The sequence below is a fragment of the Ascidiella aspersa genome, chromosome 1, assembly GCF_963924565.1.
Source record: "Ascidiella aspersa chromosome 1, kaAscAspe10.2, whole genome shotgun sequence".
Taxonomy (NCBI): Eukaryota; Metazoa; Chordata; class Ascidiacea; order Phlebobranchia; family Ascidiidae; genus Ascidiella; species Ascidiella aspersa.
Window position 1 is genome coordinate 3,665,402 of NC_139447.1, and position 22,040 is coordinate 3,687,441.

Sequence of the window (22,040 nt, forward strand, 5' to 3'; positions counted from 1 at the left end):
GTAATATAAGCCGACAGACGAAAACGTGCCTTTCGCGCAAGTCTATAACCACAAAGCATCTTATTTTGGTTAAGCAATATTGTTAATACTTGACCGACCCGAACCCAAACAATGTGCGTTGATCTAATATTGTTTGAACGCTATGGTAGGATTCTAGACCAGCGTCAAAAACTTAGTTAAGAAAAAGTCAAAACAGATGGTAGTTTGCCCAAACAATACCACTGTACCCTGTCGCTTTATTTCAAATAATCAAATAACATTGTAGAGAAAGTTTACTATTATGACTTTTGCTTTTATTATTTTCAATCGTCACCAAACTCACTCGAGCATGAATACTAAAAACTACGCACTCTAATGATTAAAAGCATAGAAGTCTTACATTCTGGGCACGACCGTAGATTGTTTATGGGGCGGTCCAAACCCAGGCCCGCGGGCCACACGTGGCTCACGACATCATCGTTGGTGACCCGCCAAGCTCTGTTGAATTATTCCAATATGTAAAGTCAAAGGTTTAAACAAAGAAATATAAGTGGCCAACGAACAACAAGCATACTGCAATTGTTTAGTTATGATTACATTTTTCGGGTACAACATTAAATAAACCAGTTTACTATCGCATATTCAGTTCGGATCCAGGGGTTGGCAAGAACAAGAACGTCTAGTATTTGGTGTGGGTTAAACCGGTTTAAAACTCACCGCACGTCCTACATGAAACTTTTTAAAATGGCTGTTTTGAGAATGGCTGTTCGTTTTGTTTTCCGTCTTTTTATTGTGAACATAACATGAAAAGTACGACCCTATATAAATTCCTATTTTTGCCACTTAAACGATAAAATATATCGCGCTTCTGGAAAGTATTGGTTTACGGGTTTTCACTGTGACTAAAGGATAACGCTCTGACCCGTTTCATGATGAAATTTCAGCCATTCTACGCTTATAAATGCAGTCTTCTTCTAAATTAAACTTTTTGTCAAATACGCAGGCTTTGCGCGCACCAATTTTACCAGTTTCATAATAATAACTTTATTTGATTTGCCCACAAGTTCGAATTATTACAGCAAGGTAATCGTTGATACAGTCCTGACAAGCATGTAGCCTGCTTTATGTGGCCTGCAAAATATGCAAGAAATTTTGTGGCCCGTGATGCTGTCAACCTTGGACCACCCTGATTTCTGCTTGCAAAACCTTAATAAATAAATCTTAAATCGCGTTGTTCAAGGCACGAGGATCGCCACCTTGCCTAAATGTTTGTTTTTGTTTAATGAATGGAAACCGACGTTATTGCTACACCAGAATCAGCTCAGTGCAGCAACAACATACAGGCCTAACAGTTTTTATGTCGTTGAGTACACAGTGACAAAGAGGGGCGGGTATCTACTTTTTATCGGCTGGGAGATATTAAAATTCATAGAGACTATGACACAAAATTACACATTATGTGACGGCATAGAACAAGTAATTTAAACATTACATGCTTTACCTCGTTGAGAATCTGCCACTGAAAGATTAGTCTCAACACGTACATCTGTTTATTGTGTAACGTTCGTAATTGCAAACACGTTTTAAAGCAACAGATTTGTCCTGAACGTTATCATGACGACACTCAGGTAACCCAATGTCATTTTACGTTAATTTTTCAGCCGATCGCAGTCTGTTGTACACGTTCCATTGATGGTACGAAGGGCTGCCTGGTGTTCCATGTGTGGGGGTATGGGTCAGATTAATGAGTCTTCATTTATATAATTGCCAAGATGAATCGACCACACTCCTACAAGATTTGAGATGGCCTGTCTTCGTGAGGCCAGACAGGTCCAATTCTTTCCTTTAGTTCAGATACATGAACAGTCAATTTTGCTGTCTGAGTAGAAGCTATAAAAGCCATTTTATATTGATTGAACACGCTATTTATAGACGAGAATCAGTTAAGAAAATTTCTGCGATAAAGAAAGATTTACGTCATTAATTCTTATAATACTTAACAAAATATCACGTGATAACAAGGCGTGGTTTAAACCTTTTTCTCTCGACTCTTATAGACGGAAATAATATTTTTGTCCAAATATGGCTTGAACAAAAGCGCTTCGCTCTACATTGCGACGTAACTGGCGTTCGATTCTAAAATAATGGATTGTTGACAATAAGGCGAATTTCAAAACAAAGCGCTCACATTAAACGGATATACGTAACATCACATTCAGCTCTGACGCATAAAAATTGGTGTAACAAGGCATTCGTTGCAAACTCTAGCAAGATATATCGGCAATCGAATTTAAACAAAAACTTTCATGACGCAACATTAAGGCGATAAAACAAAGAATTAATTTGATGTGCTGACGTGTTGCGACAAATACTCCCTTTGCAAAGGTTTTGCAGTCATTTCGAATATATAGGAATGACATTATTTTCCAATTGTTTTCGTGTGTTGTGTTTCAGCTGTTGTGAAATGCTTATGGAGCATTGGACGCGAAATTGTCCGATCATTTAACGCATTTGCGCAATTGTTTTTGGTTCGATTCCTGATTCCTCGAGAAAATGAGAAAATTTTCGTTTGTGCCTGAACTGGCAAGGAGGATTTTGATGTCAGCGTTCGCTGGTTGCTTGAAATGTGTTTCATCGACACGCCAGAGCAGTTTGCTGTGGCTTTTTGCTTTTCAGGAAATCTGTGCGGCTTGCAGGTGAAAATCCCTGCGCGGTGCGTTGCAATTCTGACGTCACCAGGAAGCCGTTGTTTTTGCGCGTTGCATCTCGATCTATCGCTTTGTCCAACGCTTGTTGTGTTTGTTTTCTGAAATTTCAAAATATTTTTCCGGCAGATGTGTGTTCGAAATTATCTGTAGCAACACTCAGTATTCAAGTTATTTATATTTTGGTTATAGACACACATATTTTCTATACTTATATATATATATATAGGCGCGACAGGTTACACTTAAAGTTTGAGACAATTAATTACTGCAATTTGTAATTACTCACGTTACATCTTTTGCGATTCAATACAAAATTAAATTCTATTGATTTTTAACATTGAGCAACATTTCCTTAAAAATTTGCATTTTTTTAGTTTGCACAATTCGTTCAATGTAAGTTTTAAAATAACGACGCATCACAAGAAAATGCGCTTTGAAATTGCTGCTTATTCACTATTGATTTTAACAAAGGCAGGTAATGGGCTTATCCCTAATTCGTGTTTATAGACTTACACGATTTTGAAGCATATATTTCGCGTGTGGAAAAATCATTATGCTTTTCTTCGAGGTATTTAGACTCGTGTTTGTTTTTTAACTACCTAACTAAACGCGGCTGCGTATGACAAGAGTTCCCTAAACTAAAACCCAAAACCGTACCAAATGTTTAAAAGAATTCGGAAATTTAACACAAAATTATTTCGTGCACAACAAAATTAAATCATGATTCACAAGTTTAACGCGTTGATTTCAAACTATTGAGCTCCAAGCACAAAATTAAGCTCTTTTAACATTTATCAAAAGATCGTGCGATCGATGTTTAAGCTTAGACTTCATAGATATAGACTATACATAATTTGCGAAATGCGATACATAATGGTTTAATAAAAAGTCGCACTAAAACAATTTACAGACCTTTCGGTCGGTATTTTAATAATTATACATATATATATTAAAAGTATAAGATTTTCACCTGATAAACTAGGCAGAATCAGTTATTGTGAAATCCATAATTCCGTTTCGTTTTCCATGATTCCAAACGGTGGTGATGTCTTTATCGACAACGCTTGTTTGTATTTCGTGTTTCGAATTCCAAGCAAATGCTTTGCTGACGCTATGGAGCGTCTCTTCACGTATCTTTCGATGAGATTATTTTCTTCTAAAGCTGGCTTCTTGCAAGTTCCAAACATGACAGTTTTTAGGCGGCCGTTTGTAGGTGGTCCATACAGATTAAGGCACATATTTTTTTTTTTTGAGCTTCGTTTCTTCAGTCTTCTTGGGAAAGTAGTTTGCAGGTGGTTCGTTCGTCACACGCGGGCATCAATTTGTGGGGGTATGGGTCCGATTAATGAGTCTTCATTTATATAATTGCCAAGATGAATCGACCACACTCCTACAAGATTTGAGATGGCCTGTCTTCGTGAGGCCAGACAGGTCCAATTCTTTCCTTTAGTTCAGATACATGAACAGTCAATTTTGCTGTCTGAGTAGAAGCTATAAAAGCCATTTTATATTGATTGAACACGCTATTTATAGACGAGAATCAGTTAAGAAAATTTCTGCGATAAAGAAAGATTTACGTCATTAATTCTTATAATACTTAACAAAATATCACGTGATAACAAGGCGTGGTTTAAACCTTTTTCTCTCGACTCTTATAGACGGAAATAATATTTTTGTCCAAATATGGCTTGAACAAAAGCGCTTCGCTCTACATTGCGACGTAACTGGCGTTCGATTCTAAAATAATGGATTGTTGACAATAAGGCGAATTTCAAAACAAAGCGCTCACATTAAACGGATATACGTAACATCACATTCAGCTCATATGAAGTTAGTTTAAGCAAGGGTAATTTCAAAATATTAAGCAATTTGTTATTTAAATGAACTGTAAACACTTTGTACACGACAAATTATCAAAGTTAGGTTTGCTGTATACAAAATGTACAAATAGGAAGGTTACGCATCCAACATAAAGGTTACTATTGTTAACTTACAGTCTACGGCTCTACGCTATATTTTTAAACACAGTCAGAAAAATACATCGTCAAAATACAGTGTGTTGTAAAAATTAAAAGATACACACACATGTGTAAGGCATCATATTGTATTGTATAATGCCGACTGATAAGTTTATATATATTATTGTTCTCGAACCGAAAATCCTGTTATGCAAGACAAAATATCACAATCAGGTTTGCTTTAATTATAAATATACAATACATTTTTACTACGATCATAAAATTACATGGTTAACAAATGTAGGCTAGGTATAAAATTTACATGCAGGCTATGATAGGTATAAATTTCTTAAAAAAAATGAAATGGACTCGCGTTATGCAGCATTAATATGAACGACCTGCTTCATATTTGAAAAAAAAAAACAGTTTAGCCTATGTACACTTAGGAAGAATTACCCTCATAATACCAGCGGTCACATCAAAATTTAATCATTAGCTTTTTAACCAATTTGAAAACCAGTTTCCCGCCGCTGCCCCAAATGTGGTGCTTTTTGTGACGGTCACTGCGCCCATGGCCCAGCCTGCTCCAGGTACAAAAGCTATTTCAACCCCAGCTAAGCACAAGCCAACGAACCCGCCAATGACCGCACCAATAAGTGAAGATGCCCGCGTAACCTTGCGCGTGTAAAATTTTCGTTTGAAGTGATTTATTTTATTCCAGCAATCTAAATTCAATCTGTCAAGCATCAGTTCCAGCTTTTGACTGAATTCTTTTTTAAACTCATCCAGTTGTACTTCGGTTTTAAGATTTTTCACCGCAGCACCTTTGAATTCCTTGTGGAAGAGCTTTAAATCGTCTTCCTCTGCATATTTGCCATCGAGAAGCTGCAAAAAAGGCCGAATACCTTTTACTTTCACATATAAAAGCAAGGATAATATATATATCAAGAGAGGGATATAAACAATAAAAGGCGCTTAAAGTTAAATAAAGGAATTGTATGGCGTTTGTATTGAGGAAAGTTGTTCATTGAATGTTCCAAAGTTGAATACACAAACCCATTTATGCTACTAAGGCTCTAGCCTTACAGGCCCTGGAAAAATTCGTCCCTTTTTTTAAATTAAATTTTGTTGCAGTATGCATAACTTAAATATTTCATGTTTGTACTTTTATATCTTTTTGTAGTTTGGGTTGCAACATTAGGCGCTTTTCTAATAAACAGCCTTAGGCCTACAGTGACCCTTAATCCGGCCCTTTCGACAGCGAATAAATAGAAACGTTTTTAGTGTTTACCTTATCTGTATCGTTGTTATACTTCTCGGCAAGAACGTGACACAACAACTCAGCACTGTTCCTTACATTTTTCTGAAATAGAAAAAAAAAACAGACGTTGTTTTATTATCTTTCAGTCAAAAACAGTGTTTCTTAAACTGTGTGCGGGTCCCAACGCATAGGCGTAGCCAGGGGGGGGGGGAGGGCTGAGGGGTCAATGGCCCCCCAAAAATTTATAAGTATTTTACTCTTAATACTTTGTTTTTTAGGATTTATGAGCAGTACCACAACAGTCGATCACAGGCATACAACACCTTCAATTGTCATGCACTGTTACGTCACAAACGATGTAGTTAATATTACATTTGCTGTACATTAATGTAGTTTTACTACTTAAAAGTAATTTTTTGCTGTTTGAATGGTTTTCTTGGAAAACGAGTATTGCGTTAACACTCAGTCAGTTGCTTCTAATAATGGTTTGCTAACATTTTTATTGTGTTCGTTACGGCGGTAAATACAATGACAAAAGCTAAACAAAAAGTTCAAACTTTTTCGCCCTCACCAAATTTTTCGGCTCGCTACGCCACTGTCCCAACGCACCAGTGTTTATCGAGCTTTTCACAACTAGACTGTAAAACGTTTCAGGTTTTGGAAAACAAACTATATGTCATATAAATAAGCATGCAGACAAACCACCCAGTCTTGAATGTACGTCATCAAGCAGATCAACGTTTCTTAAACTAGTGAAAGGTTCACCCTAGGAAAGGGCTGAAACTAATAATCGATTTCGGCTTACCTTCACCACTGCCCCAGAATTATTACCATTTTTGCCAAGGTGAACCAACAGATATGGGTAAATGGGAGGTGAATGATTTATTTGTAATTCGATTGATGTTTCTAAATTTTCTATTAAATATTGTTGTTTATTAAAATAGATTTGATGATTATGTGATTAATTTATAAATTTTTCAACCCTGTTAACTTTATCTATGGACGACTTTTGTTAATCGCAACACACAGCAGATGTAGAGTTTGCCCAATTCAAAAATAATAACAGATACATTTGGGCACACTATTTGCACGGATTTGTTATAAGGTTGATAATGGATCTCAAAGTCAAAAAAGTCGAGTGAATCGACATCATCCTGATTAGGACGTTTCGATAAGAACTAGTATCATTCGTTACATTAACTGAACGTGTTAAAGTTCGCATCGAAACGTCTTAATCAGGATTATGTCGATCTACTCGACTTTTTTGACTTTGCAATTCATTATCAAGCAAAGACAGCTTACATTGTTTTTGCATTTGGGTGGTAGGGGTAACCAGAACAAAAAACAAAATACTAAATTAGATGTCTAATATAATAATTCAATAATATTTATCTATCACCATATCGTGTATATTAAGGCCAAATATTATAATTCGTGCTGAAATTACTTAAACGAATATGCTGACTTAAGTGCACCTAAGTTACTGTTTCAAATGACAATTTTGCAATATTGACGTATTGTGTGTCGTCACACCTTTTTAAACACAAACAACACAATGGTAAATTTTGCGCTATTTTGAGGACAAATACGATAGTTACATTGAGCGTTTTAATTAAAATAATATTTAATATAAAATTTTGACAGTTTAAATTCAATTTTTTAGTGTTGTCTTACTAGATTCAGATTCAACTTCTTAGTGGCCATCATAGAAATGCCCCTGATGTTTTTTTGCAACGATGAACTTTCTTCTTCGTACAGTTCAACCGGCTCCTCCTTGGTAGCTTCAAATTCTTCTAAGACATCTGTTCGAAAACGTTCATTCTTTGCTTCGAAGTCTTCAATGCTGATAGGATTAGCACCATCACAAATCTAAAATAACCTCTACAATAATCCATCGCCGTTGATAATAATTTATTTATTTATGTAACTTGCAATTACCTCATTAACTTTTTTTAGGTACCTTTCTTCAAGTTCCAAGCGTTTTTCAAAAAAAGTGAGATGCTTTTTTCTCTGCAGAAGTAAATCATGTTTTAACATAGAAGTCAGTTTTATTATTTATCGAAACATGCCGGGTTGATAAATTTCTAACGTTTTTGCAATTTGGCTTGATTTGTATTTTGGAATTGGGGGTTGCTACGGGTAAGTAAGGCGCAGGCTCTTAAGGCGAGAGCCGACGGCTGCCTAATTCTCTTATACGTTCCTTGTTATAAACCTGACTCCAAGGAACAAGCCGCTAAAATACCTGGCCTTAACTTCTTGAACTCTAGAAAGAGCCACTTCACTCAGTTGATATTGCTCTTTGGGGATTTTCACAAAGCTTAGTACACACGATTAAGTAACATGGTGATCCAAGCCCAAGGCTGCACCCAGTCGAATAGTATAAAGTAGAATAAAATCGCGAAAAACTAGCCCCACTCGCCCGAGCGTTGGTCACCCCTCAGTAGACACCGATCACGTGTATAGTGACGTCAAGTTAGGCAACCCAGTGGGGTAAAAGAGAAAAAAATACTTCCTATCCCTACAGCATCTTACGTAACACCTAGACAGCTGGTTTAATGTTCAAACGCACGGTAGAAATTATGAGCTTAACGCATTTTTTGGGTGATTTTCGTTCAGCTGTGCAATCGAAAACTCTCCACATTTATTTGCTCACCACATCTTACAAAATTCCGTTTTGTAAAACAGTGTGCGAATAATGATCATGTGCTAGAGGCGCCAGGTCTTCGTCTAACACTGAAACGATCTGTGAATTTTAACTAAATAACCGCAAATGTTTGGCGTTTCGCGATTTGCCGCCCTCTCCTTAAATATATAAGTTGAATTTTTAGCCCTACATCCAAAACAAAATTCATCGTAGTTCCACGCCTGTTCGCGTTAATTCACGAGCAAGGGGGAATTTTATTATGGTGAAAGCTTTGATTCGTTTTTCGATGTATAATAAAAATGCGTGAAAATCATTACTCAATATCGCTCACCCTCTGAAAGCTAACATACCTTTAGGAGATTGTTTTTTTCCGACAACTTCATGTTCTCACGTTTAACGACCTCGAGTGCCAATTTTTCTGACGGAATGCTGTCAGTAACCATATAAAAGTTTTCGTTTAGTTCTGTTGTTGCACAGCTATTTGCAGTATCTTGCAGTTTTTGAAAATCATCCTCCGAGAGGTACTTTTTTCCATATACCTATTATAATTACCCTAACATCAATACCAATCCCTTATATCCAGACTAGAACAAGGGTTCTTAAACTGGGGTCCATGGACCCCTTGGGGGTCCGTAAACTAGTTTTAGGGGGTCCATAAACGCCTAATTGAAATATTAGTGTATATTTTAGAAGTAATTCAATTTATTAAAGAAAATAATTTAATTAAAAATAGAACGGTTTTACACTGACTGTAATTAGACTTCATTTCACTTTCACATTTTTGGACCGAAATCAGCAGATTTAAGTCTATTTGCATTGTGACGTAAATTTATGACGTCATTTTTTTTAATTTTTTGGCCTAGCGTGGTCCGCGCGAGCTCCCAAAAAATTTTAGGGGTCCGTGGAAAAAAGTTTAAGAACCCCTGGACTAGAACAACTAGATAATTCTAGTTTTCTAATTCAATCAATTACAGCAAAATGCCGCTAATTCTAATTCTAATCCAATTTATGAATTGCTTGTGCTATTTTATTCTAGTTCTAATATAATTTGGATTTTACCAAAAAAGCTATTTTGTTCAACGGCATTTTTAGTCTCTCTGTCGCAACAAAGAATTTAAATTAATACACGTTGGTCGAAACGACTTGCAGGTCATTTTTACAGTCTAAAAAGTATCCTATAGGATATTGTTAAAACACATCAAAATTGGCTCAGGAATAGCCATTCACATTCTTATGAGAATAATTTGCGACTTAAACTATATTGATTAAAAATATAATTCCAGTTCAAATTCTAGTTTATTAATCGTTTCGTTGGCTTTCATAGGATGCTGAAACGTTGGTATAGAATTAAAATGATCAAACGAACTGTTTTTGGATTCATATTACCATGCCTGGTAGCAACAGTTTATTCGGTTTGTGTTCGCCAGTCCTAGAATGTTTGGTGATGTCAAAAGGCGTGGAGTTTTTTTCCAATAGGTAACCAAATTCTGCAGGAACCACACAAAACAAACCTTGTAGGTGTTTGTAGTGTAAACATTTTTCACCCGATTGACAAGCTTTAAACATTCTGTTGAACAGGATTTCAAAGTCTGTAATTTGAACAAAACGGAAAAGTTAAAAAAAAGCATTACTGCATTATTAAACTAATAAATACTTGCAATGTTAACAGCTTCCTTGTATTTACCTGGTTAAGATCATTAATAGCAGTATAGAGGTGCAATCTTTTGTCCAACTCAAGTTTTGTGTTTTCCCACATTGCAATAAACCCTGGTGTTTCATACAAAGGACGTCTTTTGTTGTTCGATGTGGCATCAGCAATGAATTTGTCATGTTTCTTTTTAAAATCCGAAGCTGCAATGCTTAACTGCGGCACCGAAGTATAAATAAGTGATTCATATTCTAATAACCGACTAATTAGTATGTCCTATACTTACGTCGGCCATTGCTGTATCATAGTTCTCCACTACTGAGTTCGAAATCTTCCGAAGGCCCGCCTTGGCTTTTTCCTAACGTAAAGTTAAAGTCATTGGTGAAAAATATGTTTTGAAAACCTACTTTCGTAGTTGGTTTATTGGAACTTATTAGTAAAATTTTGTTAGTTTTCGTTCACCTGTTGTAGTCTTGCTTGTACGGCGAAATCCATTTTAGCCAAGTTAAGAAAAATGTCCTTCAAAGCGGTACGCTCCCCTTGCTGTATTTCCAATTCAACTTGACGGTCTTGTTCCAAACTAGGTGTGCTGCTTTCCGCAGAATCATTCTGAATGTAAATCGGGTGTTTTAACTAGTGTTGCAAACAAATCAAATGATCAAAGTTCAAGTCAAGTCTTTGCAAAACATAACAAGTTAAATTCGTTCAAGTCATCAGTTGCTCAAGCCAAGGCCCAGTCAAGTCGTTATTTAATTAAGTCTACTTCAAGTCAATTAAGTCCTTGTCATAAAAATAAAATCTTAAACTATTGTGTTAACCTTGTCCATAAAGAGCATTACCGCAACTAAAAAAATTATATAAACAAATATATAGGAAGGGAATTGTTTTACGTGAGATAAAACCAATTTTATCAAAAAATCTTAGATAAAAACATTTAATTTTAACCAAAATCATTTGACACGAATACTTGAATCCAAGTTAAGTTATTTGTCCATAAAACTTAAGTCAAGGCAAGTCATTTTATTCGAAAAACTTAAATCCAAGTCAAGCTATTTGTCGATAAAACTTAAGTCTAGTCATTAAGTCATTTTGTTCGAGAGACCCAAGTCATGTCAAATCATTACACAAAGAGTGACTGAAGTCATTACAACACTGGCTTTAATACGCAACCTGGTTTACTCGCATATGTCCTTACTTCTTCTCATATTCTCATAACATGAAATAGAAATTACAAAAAAGTAATGTGATTTTACTCGTTATAGCTTACGTCTGACTTTGTGTTGGTTTCGTAGTCAAGAAGAGCCTTTTCTCGAGCCTCGGTCTCCTTTTTCTCAAACTCTGATTCGTCCAAATATTGCGATTTGTTTGTCGTAGCCACTTTGAGATGCCGCTGGAAAACAAATATTTGGATAGAACAAATTTTAAAAACCCTTATTTGTAACTTAGCGATTGTTTTCAATAAATAGATTTGTTAAACAAAAGACAGTAACTTATTGTATCTCTGTGTATTAAGACAAATTGGTGTTATGCGTTTAGTTCAACTAAACGAGAAAGGGTTCTGTAAAACAACTGAAAGAAGTCTTGAGTTTTACTACTTGTGATGTCTTATTCGGATGACAAATAAGATTTAGCAACCAATATGAGCTTCTGGGGTTGCTCTCGCCATTGCAAACCAGTAAGGTGTGTTGGTGATGGCCAAAATAGTGTTGGATTGCAAGCGCCCTTTCACATCACCTGGATCTAATAAAGGTCTCACGACATTTTTCGGGGCTTAGTGCATATATTTCGCGTGACAATGCAAGTCGCGCTTGAAGTAAGACGGCTCTCTTGAATGTAATTTAGTGTACTAATGGAAACAATTTTTTAGTGTACTAATGGAAACAAAGAGGCCGCTATTAAAAAATATTAAGGCTTTCGCGACCCAAACTTAATGGTCCCGCCACCAATATTGGGGTCGCGACATACTATTTCGGACCCCTGCTTATATAACAATGTGTCATTTAAAACATAAATTAATCTGAAATACGCTATTGCTGCCAGGCATAATATATAATGGAGTGTTGCTCTTCCAGCAATATTATATATTAGATCGACGTTTCGACGTGCTATACAGAACGCCTTCATCAGGATACTGACGTATTATGTAAAACAAGATCAGTGTCTATTATATATACTGCTGGAAGAGCAACACTCCATTATATAAATTAATCTATGATGTGTTAAAATTTTCAGCAAAATTGGTTTTATTTGTCAAAATTCGTCAGTTTTTTTACCCCTCAAATATTATAAAATACGAGATGTTATGACCTACACTTGTTTTATTCGTAAAGTTCTGTTAAATTGGTATAGTTTCTCAATATAGCCTAATGAAAAAAATGTTTTTATTGAACACAGAGGCTTTTCAACTATTTGAACAGAGGCTTTTCAACTATTTTTGAGTGACTCTTACGTTATTTGAGTTACCAATGTATAGTAATGACTTAAGTCAATGACTTGAGTTAAGTGCACTTTAGTCACGGTTTTTAAATGACTTGACTTAAGTCGTTATATCAGTGATTTGACTTGAAAATACCTTGCTCTAATAAATACTTGGCTGGGACTTAACTTAGACTTAATCTATTTGGTGTTTTCGAGAAAACTTGTCAGCACCAACACATCGTGTGTCCCATGGCAGTTTTCTAACTTTTTTTTGAAGGACACAGACTATGTTGCCTTACCATTGAATGTATTGATGTTGCATGTTTGCGCATTAGACCCTTTTATGACGTAACGTTTTTACTATGGCCCCTTGAAAAAAAATTACGGGATCCACTCCTGCTAAATCCTATTCCTTTTTGTAGGATCAAGTTAATAAATTTTAAAACTTCGATTTTGTTTGAGAATTCCTACAGCGTGAATAAAGATTTGCCCAAACGTTGCCTATACGCCAGTGGTTCTTAACCTTTGGTAACCTGTCGAACCCCTATGTTATTCTGCAAGCGTTCGTCGAACCCCAAATTTTTGCTCAGTAATAGTTTCTTCCTCCTAGCAGCTGAAACTGGGCACATTCAAATTATAAACTTGCATTTATATAGGTTAATAGCGTTACATGACACGTTGGCAAATAAAGAGATTCGAATTTAGCTTGAAATAACAGCATTGATGTTTCAGAGGACGTTTTCACCCTTGAAACCACTGCGACGAACCCCAAGGATTCGATCGAACCCTGGTTAAGAACCACTGCTATACGCAATATGTTAGTGTTCATATTTTCTAGCGGAGTAAATATATATGTCAGTAAGGAAGAAACAGGGTGATGTTGATTTCTGCCAATGTATAATGTGTGGCTCGTTGCAGATAACCAAGTAGGAAAAGTGTCTCTTGTCTCTGACTTATTGGCCAGCCCTTTCAGATACAAACAACACTTACGGCTATCTCCTGACGATAAAATTCTTCGCATTCTCCCATTACTTTGGCCATTGTTCCTTCTGCGTTTGCCTACAGTGACAAGAAAAAAAAAATCGTAGGTTTGCCGTAAAGAGCATGACGCACTTGCCCCCGTCTGGAATTTCAAAGTTCTATTATTGATAGTGTTTATAATTATATTACCTAATATTTATAACTTAATATTTAAGTTACTAATGGAATAATATCGATTTGTATATAAATCTTTCCTGACAAAAAATCGTATGTGCATGTTAATATCATAGGTACCGGCACTGAAGTTAAATTATGAATTTTTTGCGGGCGCCTCTGTTATAAAATGTTTTGCGGGCGCTTCTGCTATTGGGTACCTCATACAACAGTTTTGGGTCGATGTTTCTTCCCGCGAGTTTGCCAGAATAGAGCAAGCTCAGGTTGATCATGTCTCCACCTCGCAAAACAACACCGTTCAACTCTTTCACGACGATGTCGTCGAAAAGATGATGGGCAAGTTGATCGCAATACTCGCGAAAATCCTCGTCAATGTCTAAAACGGAAAATCTTTGAACAAAAGAAACTATTCCTAATATTTGTATATGCCAGTGTTATAAACACGTCATTTTAAAATCACTTAAGTCCCAGTCAAGTCATTTATAGACTAGCGTAGATCCAAGACAAGGCTTTTGAATAAAAACAAGATCTCTAAGTCACGTCCTTAACTAAAAAGTTTAACTATTAGAAGGGCAATGTCTGGATTAAAAAATCAGAAAAAATAAACATATAGCAAGCGATCAGTTTGTATGTTCAAAAATTAGAATAACTAGCTCAATCTTATAGTAAAATACTTAATGAAAACGCATCATTTTAACCCAAGTCATTTGTTCAAAAGACTTAAGCCAAGTCAAGTCATTTTGCCAAAGTCATTGACTTAAATCATCACAACACACCGGTATTCGCACCAAACAAGATTTGACAAAACATACTAATTTAAAGAGTTAAAAACATACCTTCAATAAAGGCAATTGTTTTTTATTTAAATTGCATAACAGACTCACTTTTTATGAGACAGACTTGATTGTCGGGGCCTCTCCGACGGACCTTTTTACCTGGATCTGGCAAAAGGTAACATTCGACTTTTCGAAAGGATGATTGGATATTCTTGCAGACTGATTTATGCTCCAGACTGAACTCCTTTCTTTCGCTGAATACATTCGCCAAATACTTTTCACCTCCTTCAACTCCAAATCCGACTTCTTCATCATCCCAATCGCGTACCATGAAGGAAAGAGCCTGAACCGACAGTTTTGATGTTTACTCCATTTACAAACAAGCTAGGGACAGCAGACCGTTTAGAAACAAGAAAGCAGTTTAATGTGAAACACGTACGGTAGGCTACAACAGAAAATATACGGTTATATGAAACAGTAGAACCTTAAAATAAAGACAAAATTACTGTAGCTGAAGTTAAGACTGAAATGGATTAAAATTTGACCAATGATTACGGCTTACGTATAATTCGTACACCGATCTAAGATGCAAGCAGGGTAGGCTAGAAAAACAACTAGCCTGCAGTGAGGTTAATTAAGACTGAAACGGATTGAAATTTTACTAACTAACTTGTGGTCTTAACTAGTTTAATTCAATATCCAACACATATTTGACTTTGTACTACCATACTAACTAGGCCAGCCTTTCTTAACCTGGGGTAAAATTACCCCTGGGGGTAAATTTCCTCACTTTAGGGGGTAAATTAGCTATAAATCAAAATATCCACATCAGCTGACGGTACAAAAAAATAGTGCCAGCTGTAGGTATTGTTAGCATAGTTTCCTAGAACTACTAATTTGAAGCTAGCCTAGTAGCCTATTGATTTTTTATCGCCTTTTATCGATAACGTTATGCTTCGCTAATTGATCATTTTTTTAGTTTCTTGACAATATCCTTATCTTTCAGTTACTTCATTAATACGTAATTTATTGTTTGAATAAATCAGGTTCTTCGGCAGTCACGGCATAGATTAAGGCAGTGGTCTCCAACCTGTGGGTCGCGACCCCCAGTGAGGTCGCCTAAAATTTTTGTGGGGTCGCTATAACTCACCATATTCGTAATGTTTTAGTACGATTTGTGTATTTAGTTTTCTTTACAATAAGGTATAAAAATTGCTGTTTTTAGCTCTTAAAGACCTGCTATGTCAAGGAACGTACATTTGACAAAATTTGTGTTTTTTGATTTAGCGCAGCAAATGTCGCACTTTTTCTAAAACCACACCAAGTTACATGTACAATTGTGTCAAATGTAGACAGTAGACGGAGATGTTTAAAATCGTCCCTCATTTGTAACATCATAACAAATGCTGTTGATTTCTAGTAAAACATCTGCGTTTTCTAAGGCTGCATTCCACAGGCCAAATTAGAAAGCATATTCACTTAGAAACACAAACAGGCAAAGAGGCTTATCACTAAAAACATTTTTTTACGTCATTATGAATACGTTTCCCGGCGAAGTAGGTGCCCGTTCTGCTGCATTCTAGCACTTGTTTTAACATTGCCTATAATTGTCTCCAAAATGGGGTCGCAATGTAAATTCTGATTACATCTTATTTAAATTGGGGTCGCTTAATTCAAAGATTGGAGACCACTGGAGAACGTGTCTGCGAGCAGTTTTGTAAGTTCCGATACACTTTTTGAAATTTCAGTGCTGGTTATACAAGTGATTGCCTAATTTTGTCACTGGGTACGGCTTAACTGGCCAAGTTAGTTTATTGTTGTTCTTTTTAGTCCAATGATTAAGGCTCTAAAGAACTCATTGACTGATTATTATAGTCTGTAAAAGTAAGAAAAAATTTAATCTTAAAAATGGCGTGTCCCAAAAGAAGAGAAAGTACCAGAAAATATTTTATTGAGAATGGTCTTTAAGTTCCTCAGTGTGTCTCGTGCGTGGAAACATTTTTGAACAGTACCATGAAACCGGCTCTTTTAAAAAGGCACCTAGCAAATTCTCATCCAATTATGATGAGCAAAAACTGGCGTTTTTTAGGCAAAACTGTCCAGTCTGAAATGAAAAAAATAGACCAAACTGGAATGTTTTGACAACAACTCGTTGCCAAACGCAAGGGAACCCGTCGCATTGATTATACCTGATGTAATTTGTTACTTTCCTTTTTCTAATAGATGAGAACTATTTTATATAATGGGGGATAAATCTGATATTCATCTTTGTTAAAGAGGTAAAACATACAGAAAGGGTTAAGAACCCCTGAACTAGGCGAACTTATTTCGACAATAGCTTTCCCAAGGCACACGATATACATTTTACCTGGTAGGGCGTTTCGGCCTTTTTTTCACGCGTCATCATACCAAAGTCTGAAAATACCTGCAAAAAACGTTTGGATTATCTTAATGATGGACACACACACACGTCTGTTTAATAACAATTGTGACCTAGCCCCTCGGAAGCTGCTTTTGACCAACGATTACAGCTTCCGTAACATTGTACTGCACCGAAACCATGGATGAATCTGTCGATCAATGATGCAAGTAAGGCACGCCATAAAAACAATAAGCCTGCAGTAAGGTTCGAACTCACGACCTCCGGTCATACCGGAACCGAACGGTCTGTAGGCTAGTTGTTTTTTTATATCATTTATCGACGGATTCGGTGAGTCTGCGATGGCTTTTCGGTGTACTATTGAATTATCTTAGTATTAAATTAATCTTAGATATCTATTGTACTTCGTAAAAATGCCGTGATTTTCCTAGCTCGCACACCTGTGACACTTATCGCTCAAAATATTTATTTAACTTTTGGCACATATGTATTTTTTATTCAAGTAAGCGGTATCATGTTGCGTACACAAAGAAAGAAGCTACATTAATTATATTGCAGAAAAGGGTGTTGTAAACATTTCATTTAGAACTTCGGCAAAACCCTATTACCCGCAGATGATGCAGATCAGAGCTGTCTATGTTTTGTGGCACGTTGTACATTTGATATGAGCTGATCAGCGAACTGAGGGCAAAAAGCACAGAGTCGGAGTTTACGCTAGTCTGACTGTCAAACACCCCTTGCGTGTCCATTAGAAAAACAGCAACCTGCAAAATAAGTCTGCTGTAACATCAGCCGTCACGGTCACGGTAAACACAAACAAGAAGGCAGCGTTTTCAAAGAAGCTCTATAGTAGCGGGGTGGCTAACACGCTACTCGCGAGCCGCATGCGTCTCTTCACCCAGTTATATGCGGCTCTTGCGTTCATGCTGCGCTTATGATTTTTTAGAATGTTTCGATTACCTTTGGTTAAGTTATGGATTATTGTCGGTTTCGACTCAGACTGTTTGCCTAAGGCCATTGTATTTTTTGTAACACTTTTGAAACAAGATAAACGCAAAAAATATGCGCAAATAATATTGATATACGACATTTTATCAAGAAATGAAAATTTAGTATAATTTAATACGTCGCGTCTCCTTCTAAATTAAAATTTTGTCCATTTAACGAAATAAAGGCACTCTTTGAATCTGATTGGTTGTCCACCCCTGCTACGCACTTACCTATCCAAATTACTATTTATGACGTAAAGTTATTATAAGCTTAAACAGATAATATAGTATGTTTAATAAATATGTTAAGAAATCTATATTTTACAGACACATTTAAAACGTATTTTAAATGGGTAAATAATACACATATATCATTTAAAAATTCGAGAAGCCATTTGAAAATATAAATTATTTCGATCATAATATAATTTATAATAAATCGGTAAAATTGCCTTTTGATTTTGCTTAGTCGTCACAATGATTGGACTGTTTGTCATAACAATGCCTTCTGTGTGACGCTCATTTCCTCCTCTCCAATCAAAACCTTTACCAACGTCATCTTCAAGATCTGCCAGCCAATCTTCAGACTAAATAATACTGTATTTACGCATTGAAAAATTATATTAATTGAGAACTATGTTTGGTTTTGCAGACTTGTTAGATGGTTTAATTACAAGTTAGGCCTTAGCGAACGTGAACTTTCGTGAATGTGTTAATCAGTGTTGTAAACAAGTCATTTTTAAATAATTTAAGTCTCAGTCAAGTCATTCGAAAAATAACTTAAATCCAAGTAAGTCTTTCATGCTTGTGGGCTATCTTAAAAAAGGTGCCACTACCTATATTTCATTGCCAACTTACTTTTTTTTTCTCAAGAAACTTAAGATATCGCAGTAAAAGGTTTAAGAGAAACGACTTTCCCTTTCTAAATGCTCCTGCAATAGAATAAAGAGCGATTGGCAGATTAACCACTTCGGGTTGACCAAAGATGTCTTCAATGATTTCCGGGTCGATGACAAGCTGTGATTGAGACCAAAATTGCTTTTTGGCTCGTTTGGTAATCTCCACGGCTGCAACAAAGTGCAACCGTATGTCAGGGTTGCCCGCAAGCAAGGTGTGGTTAGATCTATTCGAGTAAGGACAATTTAGTACAAAACACTCAAATATGTTAATGAAACTTTACAATTATTGCACGACAAAATCGTTTTAACGAGCAAAGATTAGGCAATTGGTTTCATGTATGACTTTCAGTGTGATCCTTCAGGGACGCATAAAAAAATGTTCGACAAAGAGCTTGCTGCTGAACGGCCATATCGTGTTACGCTTCGCCGCGAGATTTACTTCCTTATTTCGGAAAAGCGCATGCAACCTACTGAGAGTCAAGCTGCAAATTGTGCCCTTGCCGGAACACTATGAAAAATAGAAATGAGCTATGTATACCAACTGTACTGTGAACGCGCTTTCTGTCATTTGTCATATTTAGTCTGGTCATTTTTAATAAAATATGACGATACCATCTAAAATATCAATAAGACAGTCTGTGAAACTAAAAATCGTTTAAATAAAATATGACGATAACATTCGAACTATCAATAAGATAGTCTGTGAAACTGAAAAATGAACAGCTCGATATTATGATAATAATGCTACATACATTATGTCTAAAGTTTATTTTAACACTCAGTACGTATGTAATGAATCAGAAAATGTTTTATTAAGTAATTTAAATTAACTAAACAACAGTTTACTTACAATTAATTTCTTCAACAGGACTGTAATCGCAGTTGAGTATATCAAAATCCATTACATCTGAATTTGAGATTAAAACTTAAAACAAACAATCAAGGTGAACTGTAACGTGGAAATAGTATTTCTTTTAACCTCTCCAAACTATTTACTAAGCGTAATATGATTTCCACAAAGTCGCCTGTCTCTGATACGCTGTTGCCACCAGAATGAGGAACTTGTGCTCAGTACAGTGTACACTAGTAACCTGATGCGCAGGTGACATCAAAAGTAAAAAAGGTTTACAAAGTTTGGTGGATTTCACATACGTAATAGCAGTTATTTTGAATTTCTATCTTCGGAACTGAATAACAACTAATATACATGAAATGTATTTTTAGGAGCCAAAACAACGCCGAAGTAGGTTGTGAAATTTACATAATCGCCCAATGATAATTTTTGGTAAGAAGTCTATATTCATTTTTGTCTCAAAAGTTTAGAAAATCCTACTAGCATACTTTTACTTAACTAGCTATTAAAGCGCTAACAATCAACCCACCACTGGGCCAAGTGTAGCCTACGTTATAGTAAAGTGACAATTACATTCGCATTATAGATTTTACGCAGGGAAATAAAACATCATTTATTATCAAGTTTGACAAAAGACCGTTCACAACAAGCTCATATTCGTGTAATGTACAGGCAAAATGTTGGCCAAAATAAAAAAACTTTTTTGTCGACAATCGGGAGAGCCCCGATACCGTGACTGTCCCGGCTAAAACGGGACATATGGCCAGCCTATAAATAGTTGCTTAAATTTTACCACGAATCTAAATTACGACGTAATAAGAAATGCAAAGCCCATACAGTTATTCGAAAATGTTCAAAATGCTACCACTTTTGTATGGGCTTTGATACTCTTATTACGTCTTACTACAACCTCAAACCATTATGCTCCAAAGATTCGTACTCATTAAACGTTTTTCAATGAATTGTATACCCTGCGCTTCAGACGTAAGGTAGGTAGGTAGGTAGGTAGGTAGGTAGGTAGGTAGGTAGGTAGGTAGGTAGGTAGGTAGGTAGGTAGGTAGGTAGGTAGGTAGGTAGGTAGGTAGGTAGGTAGGTAGGTAGGTAGGTAGGTAGGTAGGTAGGTAGGTAGGTAGGTAGGTAGGTAGGTAGGTAGGTAGGTAGGTAGGTAGGTAGGTAGGTAGGTAGGTAGGTAGGTAGGTAGGTAGGTAGGTAGGTAGGTAGGTAGGTAGGTAGGTAGGTAGGTAGGTAGGTAGGTAGGTAGGTAGGTAGGTAGGTAGGTAGGTAGGTAGGTAGGTAGGTAGGTAGGTAGGTAGGTAGGTAGGTAGGTAGGTAGGTAGGTAGGTAGGTAGGTAGGTAGGTAGGTAGGTAGGTAGGTAGGTAGGTAGGTAAAAGGTTTTTCCTAAAAGGACTCCCCCATCTGTAAGTCAACATTGGAACCAGCGGCTTAAAAGTTTGGAAACATTTTGGCTTCATTGTATTCTTGGTTGCTTTATTGATATCCTTGTCCGGCGATAAATATGCACCACTCGTGTTCATGCCATAATGATAAAGTAAAGGTGTTTGAGAAAACATTAACAACTATTATTGCAAACTAGATGAAGGTTTTTGGGAGAATTAAAAGCTCCAACACAGATAAAAAAAATTTGATTAAAGAAATTACAAATAGAAATCGTTTTAGTTTTTTTCTAAATGATTTACCTAAACAACACATGTGTGGTAATACAATGGGTAAACACGAAAATGATTCTGCATTCAAAACACAATTTTAAAATTTATCGCGATCCGCTCCGTTACCAATGACGTCATTACTATGCTAAAACAGCAAAATATATCAAATAGTAATTTTCAGAGTAATAGGCCAAATAGTTAATTTGCGATATAAACGACCCTCTATCTCCCCTTAAGCAGTAAAAAAACATTTCCTTGTAATGATTCTGTAAAAAAATGATTCTGTAAAAAAGTTCAATCAATTGTGAAAAAAATCCTTCATAACACAGTCTAAATCAGTGGTTCTCAACCAGTTGGCGATGGAAACTTTTTAGATGGGCCACAGACCAATTTAAAAAAGCTAGATATATTGAAAAATTTAGTTTCATTTGTGTCACTTTACCTAATTTTACAGGAATAATGGCTTGGTGAGGAATTGAGTAGGAATGTAAATGAACGTAAATTTATTGTTATATGCCAACGCTATATTTTGTTCTAAACCTTTTTATAGTTTGTCATTCATAAAAAATTATTGGGCCACAAAATGTTTGTGCAACGAAAATGGGCCACGAAAGAAAAAAAGGTTGAGATCCACTGGTCTTAATAGACAGATACTTGACGCCTCACTTTTGAAATATTAATACAGAAATATTGGAACTTTGGAA

At 36.1% G+C, this 22,040-nt stretch overlaps 2 protein-coding genes across 3 annotated transcripts; both read right to left on the reverse strand.

The window, feature by feature from the left end:
- Positions 1-4,515: 4,515 nt before the first annotated feature.
- LOC146166597 (uncharacterized) lies at positions 4,516-10,793 on the reverse strand. Of its 2 annotated transcripts, XM_083388982.1 has the most exons (9): positions 10,661-10,793; positions 10,485-10,556; positions 10,235-10,414; positions 10,062-10,139; positions 8,901-9,089; positions 7,845-7,916; positions 7,581-7,775; positions 5,937-6,008; positions 4,516-5,530 (listed from the first exon to the last, which is right to left on the reverse strand). In XM_083388982.1, the coding sequence occupies exons 1-9, from the start codon at positions 10,691-10,693 to the stop codon at positions 5,138-5,140; spliced, it is 1,284 nt and encodes a 427-aa protein (XP_083245108.1). In that variant the 5' UTR covers positions 10,694-10,793; the 3' UTR covers positions 4,516-5,137. The 2 variants fall into 2 exon arrangements, with proteins under 2 accessions (XP_083245108.1, XP_083245109.1); XM_083388983.1 differs by lacking the exons at positions 10,485-10,556; positions 10,661-10,793 and having other exon boundaries at positions 9,937-10,139; positions 10,235-10,306.
- A 654-nt stretch (positions 10,794-11,447) lies between these two features.
- Positions 11,448-19,850, reverse strand: LOC146166598 (atlastin-2-like). The gene is made up of 9 exons (XM_083391663.1): positions 19,666-19,850; positions 18,775-18,983; positions 18,369-18,503; positions 17,536-17,691; positions 16,916-16,972; positions 14,656-14,890; positions 13,972-14,147; positions 13,607-13,675; positions 11,448-11,588 (listed from the first exon to the last, which is right to left on the reverse strand). The coding sequence occupies exons 1-9, from the start codon at positions 19,715-19,717 to the stop codon at positions 11,448-11,450; spliced, it is 1,230 nt and encodes a 409-aa protein (XP_083247789.1). The 5' UTR covers positions 19,718-19,850.
- Positions 19,851-22,040: the final 2,190 nt, after the last annotated feature.